Below are 17,884 nucleotides of genomic sequence, written 5' to 3' on the forward strand. Positions count from 1 at the left end.
GTTGGATTAGTGTGTGAGTGTTTAATGATTGATAAGTTACAAGAAAGGCCCAGTGATTCCCTCTGGTACAGGATATTAATTATTATATGAATACTGTTCAATGCACTGAAAACTGAGTTGTTTGTCTCCTATAACAGAGTTTGTGTACCCCTGCGTTTGTACTCCTTCCATCATCAGGTATGTGATTTTTACCTCGATTCACTGGGAAATCCTGCCAGTTGGACGCTCTCCCAGTCAAGCCTCTCATACCCCTTGATTTCCTGATTTATTTTTTTATTTCTCCATAACATCCTTGCATTGTGCAGATGGTGAACACCGGTGACTAGTCTCTGCGGACCTCCTGATTGACAGAGTTCAGACATCACCACTTCTAACGGAAGCCATATTTCTTCGTCAGTCCATGGCTGTTGCTAAGTAACTTGAAAAATGTCTGTGCCAGCTGTCAGCATCTCACCGTCACATTTATGGACACATTTTTACAAATTACATTTCTACAGCTGTGCAGAGAAGACACATATTCGACACCACGGCCAACAGCAGAGCAAAAATAAGAGATATGAGGTCTTTAAAATGTGACCTCAGTCTATTCTTTCAATGAACATTGACACATTAATTTGTTTGAGGGCACCAGGGTTAACATTTTGAACTAGATTTGGACATAGAGCCCCTTTACAAATTAGGGCAACAGGACTAATTAATAAAGCGAGACTTAGATTGAATTTAATTTGTACACATTTTCACAAATGACCAGAAGTAACTGTCAAAAGAGTGGATTATTGTTGGGGACCCTGGGGTTCTATCAACCAATCATTACTGTATTGGCCTATAGACTCAAGATTAAGTAAAAACACAACACATAATAAATAACATACAATTGACAATACAAAAAATAAAAACCCAAGTTTATTTAGCTAGAATTTAATTTCTATAACTATCTTAGACAAGATGCCATTAACGTAGGTTTATTCTGTTCAATTGGAAATCTTGCACCTAAAAACAACTGTTGAAATGCATCTTTGCCTCAGCTGTGATTGCTTCTGAAGCATTCAAAGCAGATATATGGGGACCCCATAACAATGTCATATGTACATCTCAAATTGATTTTGCTTTTCAAACTTAAATTGTACACAGAATATCCTGCTGCACCTGCCATTTAATAAACTAAGTCAACAGTAAAGGCTCGGAAAAAGCCGATTGGAGCCGAGTGCAGTACGAACCCCCTCCCTCTCTAATCGTTTCGTGGTGCAAGCAGCCATGTTGCCGCGAGCTTGTTCCGGTATCAGGGCAGGATCGTGCGCATAGACTGCAATCGGGCGCAGCTCCTCGCCTCTCTCCCCCTGTCGCCCGTGACACGCACCTCCTAACGAGAAAACCCCAGTATACCAATAATGGATTTTACAACCTGATGATCCCTTTTTGAGTCGGCGGGTCTTGGGAATAACAGCAGTCGGTGTAACGACAGGACGAGCTGGTAAATCGCCACACTGCAGTGCAGCACTGTTGAACGACCTTATTCCAATCACGCAACACAAGGAAGAGCGCCGGTGATTTCCGTGGATTTAGAGTTTTGTGGGCTGCTCTGTGGCAGTCAGCACCGCCGCGGCCGCAGGAGGAGCAGCTAACTAGCTAACTTTACTTCGAAAGAAACACTCAATTCGCTACATGGGCTAATTTTGGCCAGCCTGTAAGCTAGCGCAACAGATTAATTCGTGTTTTTCACCTGCCATGTGACCAGTTTACATGGTGCTGCTTTTATTTTTTGGATACCTTTACCCTGGATATCTCGCTGGGAACATTTTGAATAGTTTTGTGGGAGTTAGGAAGGTCGAGCCCTCGCCGGGAATAACTTTGGCCTGAAAGTTTGCAGAACCCGGAGCTGGCTTCAAACCTGAAAGGAAACATCCCTGCCACAAAAAAAGAAAAAAAGAAGCGTCGACACTGTGTTATGAAACCGACTCTGGATAAACGTTTGTTGTAGATTTGGGCGACAGTTGACGCTTCCTCGGACGTTAGTTAGCAACCTTACAGGTTAGCATGCTAGCCACCTAATTGAACCTTGTCTCGTTCAATACAACCAACTTTTCTTCGTGCTAGCACAAGTAGCTAGCCGGCCAAAACGTCATTAGGTTGGTAGCTCCCTGGTCACAATTGACACTGCTAACTGGAAACTGAATGTATTCACAACAAGACCGAAGCTGAAGAAGACATTTAGCTTTTTCCTGTTTTGTGCTTGTTGACAAACATGGGACGTGCGGTTGCTGCTAGTTGGGTTCAGCTAGCTGGCTAACTCGGCTAGCCACTGATGTGGGTTTCAACTTGTTGATTCACGGGCTATCTGTCGTGCTGCTAGCTGGCTAGCGCTGGACTTCTGCTGGAAATTGTCCTCTGCCCTCAGCTAGACAGATTTTAAATGTACAATAGACACTGAAGAATCGTTTTTGTTTCATTGTTTCCTTCCCCCTTTTTGGCAACTTCAAGTCTTCAAAAAATGTCAACAAGGACCCCACTGGTGCAAGTCATTGAAAATACAGCTGGGCAGGTAAGACTCTAAGATCATTCTCCATATTACTGTTGATATTTGTTTAACATTAACTCTACTTCAGTATGATATTCCTATATGCTGTGGAGAGGGGCCCTGTTTGGCCTTCTCCACAGTCTCTGGTTGTCTCTTTGCTTTTTCTCTCTGTTGTCTTTGCCACACAGCAGTGATTCACCAGCCTTGCCTACGCACTCACACTGGATTTCCCACTCTTTGCAGAATAGAAGAATACATTTAGGTTTATGTTTAGTCTGTGTGTTGGGCATGTCCTCCTACTTGACTTTTCAGTACTTTGACCTGTTGCAATGCAGACAGGCAGTCAGACAGTTCCACATAATTGCTATATTGTACAGTACAGAAACCCTATGCACTATTATTTCTCCATAGTGCATGTGTAACATATCTTTTTTTTAATGCAATCTTGTGTGACTTGCGCCTCACAGCTTTATGTTTATATGCACAGTAAAAATGTATTGAAGCCATCATAAATACGTTTTGTATATTGCTAGGTTTTGTGTTTGGGTGGTGTTTGAGAAATGTTTCTATTAGAATGTTGACTTTTGTTGAAGGCTTGATACCTTTTATGTATACATATGTTTTTTGCAGAAAATATTGATTTGCAAATTCTGTTGTGCAGGCAAGGCTTAAAAAATCCAAAAGGAGATTTGAAAATGGAATTGTATTTATGCAGGACAATGTTGGGAACCTTGAATATGCAACAAAGCTTTAATGAGAAAAAGAAGCATTTGGGGTGTGATAAAAGTAAAAAGGGTTTTAAGGTTTTTGATGCAAACTTGTAAGAAACAAGACTCCTCTATCAATAATTGATTGAGTTAAATTGGAAATATCATTTCTAGGTGCTGGTACAGGGGGTGATTCTCAAACTCACTCACAAACCATATCCGATTTTGACCTAAATCTACTGACCCTTAAGCAGAGGCCAGAGGGATTCTAAAAACACTATAAATACCTTTCAAATATGCAAAGGCTTTTCAGAGCTGGAGATTCAAGAAGTATACATTTCTATTAACTTGAATAGACAAACACACTGGTAGTGTGCTGTAAAGATTAAAAAACAAAAAGACCCCTGAACTGTGCTCTGAAAAACATTATTAGAGGGCTGGAAAAAAGCCCTTTTCCAAGACGGCATCTGTCTTAATCTTGTTGACAGTTTTATCTGGAGATTCATTGTAATTGGGACAAAGATGCACATTCTCACATGAAAACCATTATAGTTCCCGATACAGAGCATGACATGCATTACTTGGGGCAGCTGTTGACAAACATCAACGGATTGAAAAAAAATCTCTTTTGAGTGATGGATGGAAACATTGTCCGTCTACATGTTGAAAGACTAGCCAGTGGGTGATGTCACCCCGAGTGCGAGCTAAACCAAGTTCTATATTTGTGACGCTTAAGTGTCTATAGGTAGGCCAATGTAGCTGTGGTGACAATTCAGTGTGATGGATTGTTTGAGCAGTTGGTCAGTAGCTTTGATAAGTATAGCAACATAAATAAAGCAGATGAACACAGAAGAAAAACTATGTGGTTAAAACCCTTTTATTTCACAGTTTTTTACAACCATGGTTATTTGAAAAACATAAACAATAGGAGTATTATTATATTGTACTTTAATTGAATCTGTTGCAAGAGCTGCACCCTCTGTCAAACAGTTTTCTACCTGAAATGATGAAAGCCAATCACAGGTGTGTAAAATCAGCTGCACAGCCTTCCAGACTGCAGATATGATCCTACCAGCCAATATGGAAACCTCTTGGTGTTGGAGACTCAATGGTTAAAAAAATGTAGGCTGTGTTCGCTTCTTGCACAAATAAAATGCTGACAGAAATCGTCTGTTGATACCATGATCTAGCTGCGAGTGTATAATGGATCAGAGCTCTCATTACAATCCAAGCAGACAGCTAAACTGGTAGGTGTAGGCAAATCATTTTCCTACAGGGCTACACCCTTACCTGGAACAGAGGTCAGAAACAATACAGTTCATTATATAACCCTTTTGACTGTAGCAGCTTTAAACACACACTGAGTACAAAACCAAAGGGCAGTAGCTTGGTGATAAATAACGCTCACTCTTGACTTCCTGGTTTGCCCTGTTTGTGTACCCTTTAGTGAAGTACCTGAAGCAATACAACCTCCTGTGTGTAGATTTGTTGTAGTGCTAATGTTGGTCAGAATGCACGGTTTACTCTTCCTGCAGCAACTAGTGGGGATTTAGGGGTTTTAGGAAAAAAGTTTGGGGTCATGGCTAGTCCGCAACTGGGTTTGTAGGCAAAAGGTCACAGATGGATACTCCCACACAAACACAGTCTGTTTTAAAAGGCCATGTATAGAAAGCCTTTGGTGTCGGGTCTCAAGATACAGGACAAAATGGCACCGGACATGAAGACGGGTTGAGTGTTGACATGACTGTCCCTCTTCCCTGTCATAGATGTATATTTTGATCTGAATAGTCAATTTGTCGCCAGGTAAATAATGAATTATCTCAAAAATATCCTCACCTTGTCTCTGCAAAAAAGACTGTTTGAGTACAGGGCTGTAACCAGTATTGCAGATGATTGTTGACTTGTTTGGTCTATAAAATGGTGAGCAATGTAGATCAGTGCTGCTCACAATTTAAGATGATGTCTTCAAATATTGTGGTTTGTCCACAACACGAGTAAAGAAACCAGAAATATTCATATTTAAGAAGATGGATTCATTTAATTTGACAAAAAAACAACAAAAATGTTATCGATTATCAATGAAGTTGTAAAATACTAATTCACTGATTCATCTTAAGTCCCTTACACACCAAGCCGATTTCGGATGTCGGGCCGTCGATGAGCGTCGTGTCGCCCTACTCATTACATTACATGTTACTTGTTAGACGCTTTTATCCAAAGCGACTTACATACTCAATACTGTGGGCAATCCCCACAGGAGCAATTTGGGGTGAAGTGTCTTGCCCAGGGACACAACGACATGCTGACTGCAGTGGGGTTTGAACCTGTGCTCCCCTGATCCCAACACCAAGGCTCTATCCACTGCCCCACACGCCTCCTACTCAGATTGGTGTGTCTTGGTGTGTCTTTTCGGCCGTGCCGACACCTTCCGCCGCCGATTCGACATGTTGAATCGGGAGGCTGTCGGCTAAAGGCCGTCGGTCAAAGAAATCACTCTGATTGGCTGTTCAGCTTAGCGAATCAGTGCATGAGAAGCGAAACGGAAGTGAGGGACCCAAACAAACTATTAAGAAGGCAAATCTGAGATTTCATTTCTCTCGACAAAGGTTCGGGAAAGCCCCATGAGCTTCTCGCTGTAGAGTGAAAATGGAACGCACACGCTATTTGTTGTTTGTTTATATCACGCAGTCTGTTCTTCTTCTCTCGGTGTATCACGCAGTCTGTCTTCCGGTTGTTGCCTCTTTTGAATGACGAATACACACTACCACCGCCTGCTGGTAAGGAGAGTTATTGCCACTCACGCATGCGCAGTTCGTACGTGCAACTTGGCCGTTGGCTGAAGTCTTTGCGGTGTGTTCCAGTGCGAAACATGGCCAAGACGCAGGAGACGTGAGGCGACGTTCCGTCGGGACGTGTTCTTTGGTGTCAGTTTGGTGTGTAAGGACCTTTAACCTGACTGTCACTATAAACAGTTGCTGGGCACGTATCATAAGAGAGCTGTCAAATGTAGTGAAGTGACTTGTGACATCTTTCTGACGGTGTGAAATAGCAGATATGTTGAGGGGCTCTGATCTGACCTGTTGCCACACAAGGTTTTGTCCTGGCTGTTAGGTATGACACTCTTCGGTGTGACAATAGTTTAACCTTGAGTACCTGGATTTCTTTTTTTTGCGCAATATGGTGATAAAACGGATATAATAAATTAAAAAGCCTGAAGGTTTTGTTTCAGTATCTATGTGATCTAAGAATGGTGGCTTATTAGTCCAAAAGGGGGAATTGCATAGCTTGTGTTTGCTGTAGGTTCTCACTCTGTGTCCACTTCCCCAGACATGATCAGTTGATTGTCTGATTTCCTGTTTTACAATGTTCCCTCTCTATTCATTGAGTCACATCTTCTGAAAAGACAGAGTAAAGCAGCCAGAAATACTGGTCTGCCTCTTCAATTGTTACTTCATCTTCCATTTCATTGTTTAGGTAGTTGCACACTATCCAAGCAAGCTGGATCCTCCCCACATTGAAGTGTAATGGATTTGAAACATTTATTTGTCCGAATGATATTTCCTATACGTCCAAATGAACTAAAGTGCATTTAGGGCTTGATTGTAATATTTTAATTGGGTTTACTCAAGGTTTATTTATACAAGACCGTCCATCTCTAAAGGAAATAAAACAAGGAAGAAGGAAATAAAGAACACATTTACAAGATGATATGAAGTCATTTAAGGTCTGAATTATTCCAAACCTGATTTGTTGAATTAAGGCGTGGACAAGCTCCCACCCAATCTTGACATGAATACAGTCTAAAGCTAATTCCTTTTTATGGAAGATATGTTTCCAGTATACCTGTGTGTGCAGTTTTGTTTTCTGACCAAGTTAACAACGGCTGTCATGTTATTCTTGTATTGACTTTTATCGAGCAGGAACAATGGGATGGGATTCCCGTGGGACAAAATGACTTTTAAGTTGTATTGTAGAGTTTGGTGACTGGATGGGAATAAAGATAATCATCTGATAGTCAATCTTATGTGCAGCTGTCTGAAGATCAATGTGAAGGCTTCAACATTCTCATTAAAACCCAGAAACCTAGAGGTACCCTGTAAAAATACCTTTCTTTTCCATCCTGTCTTTCAAACAAGCAAAAGTTACGTTTTCACTCTGTGTTATATTATACAGTTCTAAAAAAAAGGTGCTGTGTGAGTTGCTATCTGCGATACATGTGTATGTGATCTGTGTATGTGTATGTGTGAGAATGTTGCAAACCAAAGAGAAACCCACTCAAAACTTAACTGCAAAGCGCTACTCATGCTACAGAAGGTTGAGGCTCTGGTCAATACAGAATTGGTAAAAAAAGAGCCACAGGATAGGAAAGCAAGAAATTAAATGAAGAGAAGGAGTTGTGAAGAATTGTGATGAAAGGGTTTGTGTGACAGTGGCTGTTGAGTATTGAGGCTGATGAGTATTGAGACTGAACGATATCTATAGCCGCGTTCACACCGCGTACTTTGCAGTACTTAGTGCCGGCACTTAGTGCCCCGGCACTTATTACCCCAGGGCACTAAGTACCAATCGCGTTCACACCGGAGTACTTTTCCCCGAGGGAAGATTACGCAAATGAGCCGCTGACGTCACTTCGTCTTCTTCTGCTTTGGGTTTACTGGCAGGCTGCAAACAACTTCACGGCGTATACTGCCGCCCGAAGTCCCCGGCCGGAAGTCCCCGGAGTTGGGGACTGGCTTCAGTAGAAGCTGCTGGGATTCACAGCAGCTTCTACTGAAGCCTTCCAAGTAAATTGCCAGAACGCCGACACTTCCTCATCTCCACCGCTCCCATGTTTTTTTTTGTGTTGCCATAAGTTATTCTCTCTCCGTTGGTGCGCGGGGCTAATGCTAATGCTAATGCCACAAATACAATGGCGGCTTCACAAAACCTTTCAGAGTTTTACGGGGTGTGGTTTGCAATTCGCCCAGCCAATCAGAACTGGGGCACTTTTTCCCCCCAGGATAGTACCACCTCTCTAGCAGGCACTAAAAATGGGGGTAAAAGTTCCCGGCACTAAGTACTCTTTTTGGTGTGAACGCAACATCAGGGGTACTAACGGAACTAAAGGGGAAAAGTACGGGGAAAAGTACTCCGGTGTGAACGCGGCTAATGTCTTTCATAGTTTTAGCAATAGCATTTTTCCCCATTTAGGACTGAATTGTTTAAGTAAAAATCTGGTTATCCCTCGCCCTAGTTTCCAATCTATTCCAGTTTGACCTTTGTAACCCGCACCATGACTGAAGAGTTGACGGTTGCAGGTTCAAAATGCCTACAAGCTCCACAGCAACGAAAGACAAAGCAAACACAGTATTGGAAATATGAGTGTAGCTGAGCACAGTTTGATGTATTTCATCTGACACCTTGGGAGTGTGAGAGCTTGGTAGAGAATCTCCCTGCGAGCGAGCTGGAAATTCAATATAAATGAGAGAAACACTGAATGTGTGAGGCATGCTGGTGAAGATGTGTTTTGATATTCTAGTGTTCACCTCTTTGCCTGTCCTTATTCCTTCTCCCCTTGAATGACTCATCTTGTAAGCAATCTATAACACACATGCGCTTTCTCACACACGTTGCTGTTACGCCCAGGAAATCATAAATTATGCCTCTCTCTTTACCAGACCAGTCACTAGGCAGATGAACAGAAAGACAGAGCTAGCCAGGGCCCTAGCAACAGAGAACCTGCCGCAAACACACACTCAGACACACACAGTAGATCAGACACTCCATCACATTCACAAATGTTCTTGTCGACACACACACACACACACACACACACACACACACACGCAGTTTCCTAATTTTCCCCCTGCACACAGACAGTTGACTGTTAATAGGATTGGAATTACATTTTGATTCATGGGCAGTTGTCCATTTATACCTGGATTTCCGGTGGAAACATAAATATAGGACGAGCAGCCACCTAGGTGTTGAAAAAAACAATGCAGTGAAGTTCAGTGCTTTGTTTGTGTGTCGGATTGTCCAAGGGTAAAACAGGCCTTTCCAGTCGAGCCGAGTGGAAGGTGTGGCAGCTAACTGTCGACCTGCCATTTGAAGGGCTTGACGTCATTCAGGTGTAGGCGTGTGGATTTCTTTCTCAGGGCGTCAATGTATTTTCCCTTTTTCTGTGTAGTCATCTGGTGTTAGTCATCCATAAATACTTGGAATCCTCCCGGTGTCAAAATGTTTGTTTTGATTTGTAACAAAAGTTAAAGGAATAGTTTGGATTATTTGAAGGAGAGTTGTATTCATCCCTAGTCAGTGTTTGCATGTATTTAGAATATTTTCCAGGCTTTAACTTTCCATCAGTTAGCCATTTCCAACAAGGAAATGAATGTTATCTATGCTCTCTTCAAAGCCACCAGACTCCATTGACAAAAAACGAACAAGGAAGTTGCAAGTCTACCGCTGCCTCGATTAGTATTTATGTATTAGTGTTTGATCTTGTTGCCTCTAAAGGGTTCATTTGGATTACCTAATGTCACACAATAACAGAAACAAACCAGCTGATCCAGGCAGCAGTAGACTTTATAAATAAAGCATTCATTTAGATTGTGGCCTTTTTTTTATCATGTAAAGAACAGATTTTCAATAATTGCTTTTATGTTGATGGCAATCTTTCAAGCTTTAATGCTACAACCAAACACTAGTAATTAGCTTTCTATCCAAAAATACATTTCCCATGTCTAACACGTTCTGTGTTCTGTTTGATGTGTTATGAGACTACTACATTTGTATTCACCTACTCATCTACTTCAGTGTTTCCCACAGATCTGAAATATACTTTTGGTGGGTGGGTGCGCTAGTGGAGCACGCTCGTCAACTGTTCGCCGGAGCCTCGCAGCAAGGTTACTGCGGAGCGCATACAGCAGACCCTTCACGCGATAGCAGAGCGAACAGGTACAGGAGGGGTAGAGCGAGGGATCATTGTCCACTAGTTAATCCATCGCAGATGGCGTCGTGCTCGCGGACGGATAAAAAAACAAAACCTAAATGGGTCGCGAAATATACTTTGGCGGACGTTAATATACCTGGGCGGCCCGCCCAAGTAAAGTCTATGTGGGAAACCCTGGTCTTTAAAGCAAAACTAGTATTAACCTGCAATTTGTAGCCCAAACTATGAACACTTTGCATCTGTAGTTTAAATCTCAGTCCCTTTTCCACCATTATTATCCTGCAGGATTAGCTGTGTCCATTACATGAAATATCCTGATCTCTGCTGAGTCACACTGATTCCTAAATACAGAAAGATATATATTTGAGTGAGAACCAGTAATAAGCATGCCACATGATCAAGGTAATGATTTTCAAGTTTTGATGAACACAGTTACTTTATTAAATCTTTAATTGAAGACCTATTGGGACTTGTAATCATAATTTGTCTTTGCGTATAATGGTGGCACTCCTCCTGCGTGGGCATTTCTTTTTTCCTTGGAGTTCTATTATTTAATATAGAGTAGTGTCAGCAGTCTTTGTTTCAGGCGAGGCGGCCCAAATCTCCTATAAAACACGGTGGGGAATCCCTTTCCCCTATCTATCTACACATATCTATATTTTCATCAGTTTTTCTTTTAACTCTGCCACCCTGTGAAAGCTGAGCTAAACAGACCCGTTTACTCTGGTGGCTCACATGCACGGCCCTCACACACACACACACTCACGAACACACACTCAGTTGCATAGCAGCAGAACGAGGGCACGCAAGGAAGTGCTGTGCAGCATGTCCCAACTGTGACAGCAACAGAGCAAACGGGGGCTCTGAATTGATTTGACACACACACTCGCATGGACACACACAAATATACACTTACCTAAGAGGTTAGGGGTAATCCAGTTCAAGAGCAGACACACGCGACACTACATTCACAGCAAACTGAGACTCAGCGTGACACCACCTTGCTAAAGTAAAGGGCCTCTCACAAATGTCCTTAGCCTTATGCAGACAGTTTGTATTGCTATTATGCTATATAAGCTATACTGTTTATTAGATGTTCCCCTACAGACTTTCATAAGAGGTGACAAAGGACCATGCTATCAAAAAATGACTGTAATTATTTAAAAAAACAGTGTGCAGTTCACTTAATGATTTTTCAGACTTGCAGTGCTGTGAGCCAGTAGCCCCTAAAACACACATCAGCACTTCAAAAGTTCTTCAGCTTTTAGTCTTTAGTTACTGATAGCAATCAAGATGCGGCGTAATAATGGAAACAGACTGATTCAACAATTAGACCTCCAACCATACTCATTTTAGTTGTTGACCGAGCAGTCTGCCACAAATATTGGATGGAAAGGTAGGAAATTGTGGTCATCTATTCTAGTCAACATTATCACCCACAGGATGAAAAAGTGCAGAAAATGATTTACAGCATACAAAGACTGGTCCCCATGGCAGTTTGTAACTGCCTCCTCGGTGACTTCATCATGGCGAAAAGCTAAGATGAATCAGAAGAACTGTTAAACGGGTGCAGTAACATTTCTCTCAGGCATTTGGCAGCTTTTTAACTTGTGTCCTTTTAATTTCCCTCTCATTAGAGTGGTTGTTTCACATGAGTCTAACCAAGGTTATTCCCTGCAGGGGTTTCCTGCGTAATTAGCTAGTTCCAGTAGCTGTAGCTGCATCCATAATTTGTGTTTATATTTGAGAGATACTATAAAGCAAGCAAAATATGGTGTCTAAAAGAGAACAATTCAAAAGTAGCGTCTGTCTTTAATAAATGGTACATTTTGTCTCTGGAATCTATTTTTGAATCAAACCGTGATAATATTGGGATGGTGCAACAAACATGCTCTCATTTAAGGACAGTAAACTCTGTCTCTCATTTGTTTTTCTTGAAACCCATCATGCCATTAAAGGAGTATAAATAGAAACAGAAACATATGAATAGCAGGGTAGGGAAAAGAAAGAACGGCAGGGAGGGAGCAAGAGAAAAGGAAGGAATGATGAAAGTGAAACAAACCAACACCGAGATAGAGGGTAGGATTCAGCAAGCGACAAGTCTCCATGGCAACACAGCCATCACGACCTAGAGTTGGGAAGATTGTGTGTGTGTGTGTGTCCTCCCACCTACAAATTTGAGTATAATGCAGCAGCTTTCGTATCTGGTTGTGTTATGTATCCAATAAAGACCCTGTTTGTTCTAAGCTTGTTTGTTTCACATATAGCATTAGGCGCGTTCACACCGCAGTACTTTTCCCACTTTAGTTCCGATATAGTAACGAAATGTCGTGTTCACACCAAAAAGAGCCGGAACTAAAATGAGTTCATGAGAACCTTTTTACCCCCTTTTCCGTCAGTTTTCCGTCCCTGCTAGAGAGCAGGTACTTTCGTGGGAGAAAAAGGTTCCTATGTCTGATTGGCTGGGCGGAATGCAAACCACGCCCCGTAAAACTCCAAAAACGTTTTGTGAAGCCGCCATTTTATTATCCTCGCATTAGCATTATTAGCATTAGCCCAGCGCAGAAACGCAGAGAGACTAACGGCCCGTCCACACAGCGGCGTGCGTTGAAGCTTGCCGGCGGGCGTGTCTGAAACTCGACCAACAACCAATCACATGAATCTCCCGCCCCTGACACATAAGCAGCGGTTTGATTGGCTAGAGCTTGTACTGGCATATGATTCGATTGGCTGACGCTTCTGCCAAAAATCATCAATATTAATCATCACATCATAGACTTTGGAAACACCATGCATTTAGAAAGAACACTAATGTGAGATCTACATGCATCAAGAAATGTGTGCAGAAAATACAGCTTGTGTTATTTTTTTTCTTCTTTTTTTAACACCCCTTCAGTAAAGTTAGGCTCATTTGGACTGGATTTATTAGAAAGAAAATACATTGAAAGAAATGCATGTCATGAATCATGCTCTCATTAACTGCACTAATTTTTCTGGCAAATTACAGCAGGTGGTACATTATGACACATGTACTAGCAGATGACAAATGAGTTACATGAAAGCAGCCTACAGGCCTGACGATAAGCTTGCATGTGGCTGACATTACAGCTCTTTTAATGAACTCCAGCATTGGCTTTTTCTTTTTTGAATTAGCACTTCCTGTCAGTGTAAAGGGGGGACGATTATCTTCCACAGAGTGTACAGAGATCTCATCAAATTCAACCACCTCCTTAAAACACATGGCGTCACCTGAAGGGGATCTAAATGATCGGAACACCAATCAAATGTAAATAAGGTTACTGGGGCTGTAATTAATGCTATTTACACCATTAGTTTTGTTAATCACATCATGGGGAGACATTGCCTATAACTATCAAATTGGTGAACATGGGCTCTGGCAGTGTGCCAGCATGAAGACCTTTAGTATAACCTCATAAATTGGTTTGCAGCTCGTTGCTCTTAAATGTAATTAAGTTTGATATGGTTTCCCCCGAAGGTTGTCATTTCAGACTTCAGCCATTCTACATCGGTAAACTGAAGTAATGCTCAATAAGGAAGGGAGAGCTGTACATCTGTAGTTATTTGAAATAAGAGGGAATGGTGTGATTACATTTAATTTGTTAACAGCAGGTTAAGGTATTTAGAAAAAACAAGGTGTGCATAAAAAGCTTATAAAAATAATAGGTACTAATGAGACCTGTTGGTTTTTTGCTCAAATTGTCTGGAAAGTTGCCATATTGTTATTGTGTATAATTGGAGTAATGATAGGTCTGTATAACAATACCCCATATTTAGTAAATCAAAAGCACATGCAAAAACTATTTGACATAATTAACACTTTAGATTTATTTAAAAATAAATCTTCCCCCTTTTCCCCACTATAATCCAGTGCCTCTGCTTTCCTAACTTTAAGTCCAACAACCTAAACAATGAGGCAAATATGACTGGTCACTTCAGAGTAATGTGATGTGAGTCTACTCAGTAAGGTGAAAATGGGGGGAACAGTCTGGCAGGCTGATCAGATTATAGCTGATAATTCATCAACTTGATCTGGCGTCTCAGTAAGCAGGGCTGAAGGGAGCATGTTGTTTTCTACAATGGTGATTCAGCTTAGCCTAGTTTGTCATGTTCATTTTCCAAAGTGTGCAAGTTTTTAAGCCCCCCCATCTACTTTTATCAACCCTACTTTGCCTCCGTACTGTTGGTGGTGGTTTTGCCTGTGTTTGCCTATCTTGCGTTTGAGTTGACGCAAGCCGTCTCTTGATAGCGTGCTAGACACACTTCATGTGCCACTCTTTAGGGTCACTTTCTGGACTCTACTGTATAAAAATGTCCATCTGGTTGTATCTGACTGGCTTCCTGTCAGAACTACAGATTAGTAAAGGTCAATGATAATGAGGCTTGAGTTAAAACACAACCAGTACTGGCTTCTTGGATTAACATTACTGCTTTGTGCGTGTGTGGTCATGTGCACATGCTTGTGTTTGCAGTGTGGCAGTAAATGGCTCTCAGCTGCAAACATCTTGTCAGTGCATTTTCACTTTGTGTGAGTGTGAATGTGTTGGGAGGAGGTCTGAATTGTAGGGCCGGATATAAACACGATGCTAATGGTCTCTCCACACGGTAGGCAGAGAACAATAAAGTCTGCCAGTATCCGACAGGCTTGAATTATTGTTTAATAGTGGCTGTCGTGTAAAAAATCTGGCAGGAAATTGGAAATAAAAATGTTATATTTATTGACATGTTTTGAAAATGTATGTTAACATGTGTCAGTTCACTAAACTGCAAAATTAGAATCTAATCAGATAAGAAAATTGTTTCTTGTTAAAAATATTTTAATAAATATAAATAAGTGTATTCACAGATAAATGTACAGTTGCTTTCAATTGTATGCTCACTCACGCCTTGTTCTTTTCTTCCAGTCTGCATGCAAAATGATATAAAAACAGTTCAAATATACAACCATTAATAGATGTATGATAATAAACATAGCCAGTTCTGCATCTCCTGGACAGATTAATTGACATACAAATTATTTGCACACAATATACACAGGTTTATAATTAAAGTTGCTGCAGTTTTAGTGGTGTGTCTCCTTCCTACAACCCTGAATCATCTATAGAGTACACATGCTAAAGTATAAATAAGAACTTGTTGTTATTATGCTGGCCAGCCAAACCGCTTAAACGTTTTGCATGGCTTTGCTTACTGCCCTAATTTCAGGGACGCCTGAAGTGGTCAACAATGTCATGTGATTTGTTACATATATGTGTCTTTGGGCCATGTGCTTTCTAATTTACCTCCTCAGCCCCTTCCACACGAGGTGCCTTCATTTGGTGTGAATGTCATTAACAATTCCTGACTTTCAGTGAGGTCGACTTTCAGTTTTTAAAAGTTAGACATCCTTTGTAAATACAGAACATGAATTCAAAATGAGAAAACACTGGAATCTAAAGTTAGTAAATTCTTTGCTAGAGAGATTATGTTGGCAGTTTCAAGTTAGTATTCATGAGTCACATACGGCATCAGAGGATAATGTGAGAACAAAACAATGATGTCACTTATTGTCCTCCAACACATCTATATTGTGTGTGTGTGTGTGTGTGTGTGTGTGTGTGTGTGTGTGTGTGTTGTGTGTGTGTGTGTGTGTGTGTGTGTGTGTGTGTGTGTGTGTGTGTGTGTGTGTGTGTGTGTGTGTGTGTGTGTGTGTGTGTGTGTGTGTGTGTGTGTGTGTGTGTGTGTGTGTGTGTGTGTGTGTGTGTGTGTGTGTGTGTGTGTGTGTGTGTGTGTGTGTGTGTGTGTGTGTGTGTGTGTGTGTGTGTGTGTGTGTGTGTGTGTGTGTGTGTGTGTGTGTGTGTGTGTGTGTGTGTGTGTGTGTGTGTGTGTGTGTGTGTGTGTGTGTGTGTGTGTGTTGTGTTGTGTGTGTGTGTGTGTGTGTGTGTGTGTGTGTGTGTGTGTGTGTGTGTGTGTGTGTGTGTGTGTGTGTGTGTCCTAGCCTGCAGCTGCCCAACCATGAAGGCCGCATCCGAAGACAAAAATAGTCGGACATGAAAGAGGATAGGAGTCTGAGAGGAGGAAGACTAAAGAGTTACAGACTGTGGACGAGGCAAAGAACTCAGAGGAAACATGTTTGAACTTGAATTTAATGAATTTCAACCATTACAAGTTTATCCTGCCAACAAGTGGGTGGATGGATGATCCATTTAAGCACTAGATAACCAGAGGCGGAAAGTTTGTCACCGTGTTGTGACCTTTCTATCAGTTGTAGTACAGTAATAGTTGTACATGTTACACAGCCTTTGTAAGCTGGTTAAGTTTCACTTTTTTTTTAAGGGGAGATAACTTGTAGAGCATATTCCAAAGTTCCCTTGTCTTATAATAACCTCACTAGTGACGAGTGCAGTCATAAAGCTGTACCTCTCTTGTTCTTTTAGTTATGCTACTTACATCTACTTTCAAAGTGTGAGCTGTTTTTATTTAGTTTTCGGAATGATAGTCTTTTATGGAAAGTGTCTCTTTCTTTTGTTGAGGAACCTTGATGCACTAATTCAATTCAAATAGTTGGAAAGAGTTGTTGTTAGTGATAGGTGCCTAGAGAAGTCCTTGTACTTTTTTTTAGGTTGATTTCAAAGCAATGTATACTCAAGTTTTGTCTCTTAGGGCTTCAGGCTGATATTTCCTGTGCTTTAGATTTTAAAGGCATACATTAATGTTGTCTTAGTCTGCATTGACAGCTTTTCCTGTCAGACGGCAAACAAGAAACCAGTTTACTCTGTTTTACTGTTTGACATGCAGTTGTAACTTTTCGGCATGAATGTTTACAAATTATACCAATCCTTTGTCCAGCACTGGAATCAGACTTCTAAAGACGACTTTGTGTCAACACTGAAATGAGTATTCATCGCTTAATGTAAGGACTTTTACTTTTATCCACAAGCTCTGCTCTTTCTTTCAGGCTGTGGCTGTGTTTGTCATGCATACATGTACAGGTAAAAAGTCAATGCCTGGTGAGCTTTATATGGCCAAGGAATCAACTTTCACAAGCAGAAATCTAGCTGGGGGAAATCGGGTTAGGCAGAATCCTGGTTACCTAAGTGCATAATGCATTGAGTCAAAAGGACATTGTGGACTTTCATATGCACACTCGTCCCGTTTCCTACAGCTGTTTACAAGCATTAGACCGATGACAAATATATAATGTCGATATCATTTTTTTCCTTTTTATGCGTGTGATTAAATACCAACGTTTTTATACATATAAAAAAATGGCTGCGATGGATGAAAAGTATTTACCACTGTAGTTGAGGTAGTGGCACTGTTTACTAATCTTCCAGCAGTGCACTTCAACTAAATCATTTTCTACAAGTGATTTTAAAAAAACGTTGCCAAGACAAACGTTAGAGTTTTAATGCATTTAACAGCATTTTTTTATCAGATAGCAGCGTCTTGGGTTTCTCACAGGGAATGGAATTTTGCATATTTGCATTAAAACAAAAATAAACAATTCCAATTATTATTATTATTATTATTATTATCATTATTATTATTATTATATTTAAGTGAATCGGCCTTGTAAGCCCAGGCATTTTCCTGATTAATGGCTCGTCCGAGTATCAGAAATCTAAACAAACAAAATAGTATGCCTTATCAGTTTCTAGAAGCCTTGGGAAACGATTCAAAGCTATAAATCGTCTTTCTATGGTCAGATTAAGTTTCATTGTCTTGAATAGT

At 41.0% G+C, this 17,884-nt stretch overlaps 1 protein-coding gene across 11 annotated transcripts in view; it reads left to right on the forward strand.

Annotated features, from left to right (window-relative positions):
* Positions 1 to 1,268: 1,268 nt before the first annotated feature.
* Positions 1,269 to 17,884, forward strand: part of mark2b (MAP/microtubule affinity-regulating kinase 2b) — a 45,361-nt gene continuing 28,745 nt past the window's right edge. For all 11 annotated transcript variants that reach the window (XM_034136645.1, XM_034136646.1, XM_034136650.1 and 8 more), the window contains exon 1: positions 1,269 to 2,539. In XM_034136645.1, the coding sequence (XP_033992536.1) occupies positions 2,489 to 2,539 (51 nt within the window). In that variant the 5' untranslated portion in view covers positions 1,269 to 2,488. The remainder of the gene's footprint in view (positions 2,540 to 17,884) is intronic.

Source organism: Trematomus bernacchii, unplaced genomic scaffold, assembly GCF_902827165.1.
Source record: "Trematomus bernacchii unplaced genomic scaffold, fTreBer1.1, whole genome shotgun sequence".
Lineage (NCBI taxonomy): Eukaryota > Metazoa > Chordata > Actinopteri > Perciformes > Nototheniidae > Trematomus > Trematomus bernacchii.